The sequence below is a fragment of the Pteropus alecto genome, unplaced genomic scaffold, assembly GCF_000325575.1.
Source record: "Pteropus alecto unplaced genomic scaffold, ASM32557v1 scaffold25, whole genome shotgun sequence".
In the NCBI taxonomy this organism is placed as follows: Eukaryota; Metazoa; Chordata; class Mammalia; order Chiroptera; family Pteropodidae; genus Pteropus; species Pteropus alecto.
This window is the reverse complement of record NW_006441955.1, coordinates 21,475,805-21,481,625: the sequence shown is the minus strand read 5'-3', so window position 1 is coordinate 21,481,625 and position 5,821 is coordinate 21,475,805. Positions and strand designations below refer to the sequence as shown.

The 5,821-nt window shown below is 30.5% G+C and overlaps 1 protein-coding gene across 3 annotated transcripts in view; it reads left to right on the top strand.

Annotated features, from left to right (window-relative positions):
• Nucleotides 1-4,695, top strand: part of LRRIQ3 (leucine rich repeats and IQ motif containing 3) — a 151,128-nt gene extending 146,433 nt beyond the window's left edge. For all 3 annotated transcript variants that reach the window (XM_025052118.1, XM_025052119.1, XM_025052117.1), the window contains one exon: nt 3,741-4,695. In XM_025052118.1, the coding sequence (XP_024907886.1) occupies nt 3,741-3,897 (157 nt within the window). In that variant the 3' untranslated portion in view covers nt 3,898-4,695. The remainder of the gene's footprint in view (nt 1-3,740) is intronic.
• The last annotated feature ends 1,126 nt before the right edge of the window (nt 4,696-5,821 follow it).

The window sequence follows — 5,821 nt, the reverse complement described above, 5'->3', positions numbered from 1 at the left end:
ATTTAGATTTAGTCATTATTCATCAGCAATAATCAATTGTAACTTCATTGGACAAAATTCATTTACATTTCTATAGACAAGAATCATTTGCATTACTCATAATTTTTCTCAATTTATAGAGTTATAAAATAGCTCAAAGAGATTGAAATACACAGACAACTCTGAAGAGTACACTAGATAGGATGCCCAGTATTTTCTTTTTACCTTTTCATAGTTTTTTACATAATTTTTTGTTGTTGTTATTAGATTCAAGCTTAATAGCCACAGTTTTATCTTGGTGATATTTTAAGTGGCCAAACTATGTAAATACATATATTTAAGCCTTGTCTAGAAATACTTAGGAGATCATTATAGCTTCTTATTTCATTTACATTTTGAATGCTATCATTTACAAGAAGTAGTTTGTACTAGAATGTAAAATAAGGAAACATTTTCCCTTCTCTAGTTATAAGAAACTTTTAAACTATTTACTGAGGTACTTTACATAATATACTTTTAAGTATGAAAAATAGTTCATGTTTTAAAAACATTTTCATTAATGTATACTCTCCGTGTGTGAGAGATTTTTAGAAATATTTTTTCTATAATTTAATAAATATTTTGGAAAGAATGAAAGCTAGTTTGATATCAGAACACAACTCTAATGCAAATTGATGTTAGGGAAATTTAATCAGCTTTGTTTTATCACAGCAAATTGAATGTCTGGCCATTATTAATTTGTAGAGGATACAGAGCCAAGTTAGTTTCCTAATATATCTTAACTGAATTATCTTTTTTTGTAAACTGCTGCAAAGATATTATCTTCGAAAGCACACAAGAATAAGACAATTTTCTGGTTATGTCAGTAGAGTGTCCCAAAGAACATTATTGAGTTTTATTTATAAATATTATCAAATAAAGATTGAGTATCAACACAGAGAACAGAGTTGTGACTCAAAAATGTAAAGTCTATATAGACACTAAAGAGTTTTTCAGTTCTTTTTCTCATTTAAATACTTGTCCTAAAAACATTCTGATGAATCTCAGTAACTAGTGAAGTCATTACTGATATGGTAGCTCCCTGATCCTGCTGTGGAATGAGGAAGAATGAAAGGAAAAGGTGGAACCATAAAGCTCTAGTTTAGGAAATTGATAAATTACCCACAAGGGTATTTAAGAATGAATTTAAAAGAAACTTTAAAATGAAAGAACTTATGTATCAGGTAAAAGCTGATCATAAGTTTTCCAAAATATTCTTGCCCATACTGTGAAAAAGTGATGATACTCCTCAGGGCAGAACAGCAGGGTGTCCATTATGAAGTCAAGTAACAATTAACAGTTATCTAATTACATCATCTTCTGCTCATCTTTATTTTGGTCATCAATTGACCTCTTAGATGACCTTCATAATTCACTGTGGTCTTTATATCCTGATTTATAAAGCTTTTCTCCATCCAGCTTCTACTATAATCACAATTCCAAATTCATAAAAACAACCCTCCTAACTGCCTAACCTAAACAGTTTTAGCTTTTAACAACCTTTAATCTTATTTCCATAGACATATAAAAGCCTCTCTCATCACTTGGAACTGTCTTACCTCTGTTAAACTCTTGAGTACTTATTTTTGGCTAAAATCTTCTACCTTTTCAACAATTTCTTTACTTTCACCACATATATTCTTGAAAGATAGGCCTTGTATATTTTTTTAAGCTTGTGTCTAAGTATTTTACATTTTTTTTTTACAGTATTGTAAATGAAATTCATTTTTAAATTGTTTGATCCTGGTATACTATATAATTATAATGAATCATTGTGTTTCTCTTCAGTTCTTTTAAATAGTTGTTTTTGTTTTTGTTTTTTTTTGACATTTTGCTCACTGTTTATAATTATTATCCGTAGGAGGGCTATGTCAGTACATTTTTAGACTTAATTAGTACCATTAATTATATGTGCAAAGTCCCTTTTGCCATGACTTCTACTCTGCTGCATGTCCAGACATGATTACTCACCAGAGCCCCAGACTCAATAGTTGTAGCTAATTTTCATGGAGTAATTGTTAAATTCTAGGCATTCATCTAAAGATTTTAAATATATTAGGTCATTTACTCCTTACTAAACCTTATTGGTTGAATTGATTCTTCTTAAAGGTGAAAAAAATGATGCAGACAGAGCTTAAAATAACTTGTCCAAAATCACATAGATCAATAAGTTACAGATCTGGGTTTCAAGCCCAAGAAGAATGTCTTTACGACCTGTGCTCTTAACCATAAGCCATGGCTTCTCTATATTTAATTTCCTAGGCTTCACCTCATGTATAACCAGGCTCTTTAAACTCATTATTACCAAAGCAGAACTCCAATTTTTCCCCCTATCTGGTGGTGAGTCCTACATTTTCTGTCCTTATAAATGCCACTATTATCTATCCAGTAAAAGGAATTATTAAACGTCTGATACTCTGCTAAGGATTTTAAATGTATTAACTCATTTAGTCCTTCACAAAACCCTATGACTTGGATTATCCCCATTTTAAAGATGAAGAAAATGAGATAGAGAACTTAAATAACTTGTCCAAGATCACATAGTAAATAAATTGGAGACTTTTTAGACTTAGGCTTCTCTTTCACTCCTGAAGTTCAGATTTCTGAGTACTTCGAAATGCAAATAAAGGACTCTGACCTGGTCTAAGTCCATTTCTCTAGGCTTATCTGCTCCATTGTTCTCCTTGCCAGAATTGTATGACCCAGACAATCAGAATATTGGCACTTGTCAGAGCATGACAAACTATGCTACTTTCTCTGCTTTATTTTAGCTCTGAAACCTTTTTTGTCTTCCTTCAGCCTGTTCTCCAGATTATGTTTATGAATATTTTGGTCATAGTTCACTCTAGCTTGTTACATAGTGCTTTCATTATGGTACTATAAAATTACATTTATATATTATGTACCTTTGTTTTTCTTTACTTTTTATAAGCTTCACACAGTTATAACATCTCATCGTTATCTTTATATTTCTGGCATCTAGGGAATGAGCCAAGCATTAAAATGCACAACTGTTGAATAAATGAGGATGAATGAATAAATCCTTATAAGATCCATGACATTTCCCAGGTTCGACAGAGTAACCTGGTTCACCTTTCTTTAGCCTGTTTTAGTCTACTAGGGCTACCATAACAAAATGACAAAGACTGGGTGGTTTAAAAAACAGAAACTTATTTCCTCACAATTTTAGAGTCTAGAAGTTCTGTGTATACATATCCTTAGTGTCCCTTCGTTTTTTTATGGTGACACCAATGATATTGGATTGGGGCCCACCCATATGATCTCATTTAAATTTAATTACCTCTTAAAGAACCTATCTCCAAATACAGTCACATTCTAAGGTACTGGGAGTTAGGACTTCAACATATGTATTAGGAGGTGGAGGGCACAATTCAATCCATAATAGAGTCCTAGAAGAAGCTTGCATTTAGTAAGGCTTATGTAAAAGTTCTGCAAATCAGGCATAATCTTGTTTAGATGCCTCTTCGAGAATCTAAGCCATGGTTTGTGAGGACTGTATTATAGCCAATAGAAATTTTAGAAATATTAGCCAAATATGAATATTATTAAAAGTTATAATAAAGTTCTATGCAATAAGTGAAGTTCTTTATCCCATTTCTGCATGTCTATTTTGAAGACATCTAATTATCAATCTGATTGATTGTTATAGTTTTAGTAATTTAAAAATATCTCATTCTGTTACCTTTCCTTTTTTCTCCTAGGGCTCAAGAAATATATAAAAGACACTGTGAAGAAAAATTTGTTCTTGATATGATTACTTTTCAAAAAGCTTGTGAAAGATTACAAGATGCGAAAACAAAAGTTGCACTTGTGAAAACGAATTTAGTCCTTAAAGTTCCTAGTGGAATAAGAGAATGAACCAATTCCAGATCACATCCTGTGGTCATTTTGAGTTATGGCCATTAGTTTTATTGAAAGGACTTTGAAGTAATACTATGAAAAAGAAATACTCTGTCACAAAATGGATTTTCATATAAATCTTTTTAAAAATATAGAGTAATGAAAATGTTTCTTTTTGATCACAATTTAACCTAAATCAAGTTGACTTGACACCTCCTAAAGATTCCTTATATATCCATGTGTCCTAGCAACAATTAAAACTGATTTCACTTATTGAAGGAAATATTGCAAAAGGCATTGCTTATATTGTTTCATATCCTGAGTATAGCAATTCATAAGCCATTTTCAGTTTCTCTGGCAATCTTAGCATAGTAATTTCTGCCCCAGCTGCCAACTTTTATTAAGACACTGTGTACTTTGATTAGTTTCATTACCTGCTTTCATGTATTTAATTGCATTGCTTTTTTATTTTGCTAAATTATTTCTGAATTTATTTTTTCAAAATAAAGTTTTCACTGTTATATCAGTGATTCATACTCTTATAAAAATGCAGAAAATTTAAAGTATAAAAGAAAAGTTAAACATTCCTGTTAACTTTCTTGGATATTATAAGACTGTGTATATTTGCTTTTGATATGTTTGCTTTTTGCGTATACGTGGGGGCAGAAAGAGAGGGAGAGAGAGATAGAAAGTAGACACGCATATTTATATAATTGTGGTCATAAAGTATATCGGAATGGTATGTTAATTCTAAGTCTATTTAATACATATTCATGGTAGAAAATTTGAAAAATAAAAAACAAAAAGATATAGAAATTCTTTGTAAATGTTGAGCCAGTCAATTTTCAAGTGTTTTCATTTATCTAGAAAGATAAATGTCACTATTATTATGACATTGCTCACTTAATAAAATGTAGCTAATTCTATTCAAAATTTGTCTTGAATACTCATCAGTTATATATGCAAGTTTTTTAATTCTCTAATTTATTAGTCTATGGTAAATTTCCAGAAATTAAGTATTTTACAACAATAGTCAATCAGTTGTGCTTCTGTGTAGATTGCTAAAAAATACTGGTTCTAATTTTCTAATTTTTTGTAAAATAATAGCTATTTAAATCCATAGCACCAGCTCCCAACTTCCTATTAATTTGAAGATAACTAATGAGCCATTCTTACTTGTATTTCTAATTATTTTTCAAAAAGAACAAAGGGAGATATTGCAAGGTGGTAAAAAGTGTGATAGATGTTGTTTCCCATAACAAGTTAGATAATCTTTCTGTCACTCCAATATTCTGTTCTATATTTGGAAATAATACACATCTTTTTGGGATTTAATGAAAATTATAATTCACATCATATACTGTTGTTATGAGACTTAAAAGAGAAAAACACATAAAGCAACACAGTGCTTTCCATAGAATAAGCACTTAATAAAGGTAAGTGTGTAGTAGTGAAAGCAGAAGTTTTCTCTGTGTAATTATCAGAGGATTTGTCAACCATGCAAAATTTGAGTACACCATCAAGGCATAGTAGAATTTTTTGTGTGATATATTTAAATATAATTCATTCATTCAGTCAGTATATTTATTGGCTGTTTGTTATCCTTCATCTGTGCTCCCATTCCACAATATGGATCTTTTATAGCCTTTACACGCAATAGGTAATCAATAATTTTTTTTGATTATTTCTACCCAATTGTGAGTTTCCTGAAGGTAAAGACTATTTTACTTGTCTGTGTGTTTCTATTACTTTGTACTAAGACAGATATTATATTATTCAATGTTTTTTTCTGCTTATATCTCTCTTATCCTATTTATGTGCTGCCCAGGACTATCTCATTAACTTTTCTGCCACTTACTGTTTATAGTTTGAAGATTCAAAAATATGTATCTGTAGGTTATATCTTTAGTTTTAATGTTTCCTATATTTCCAAATGCACACG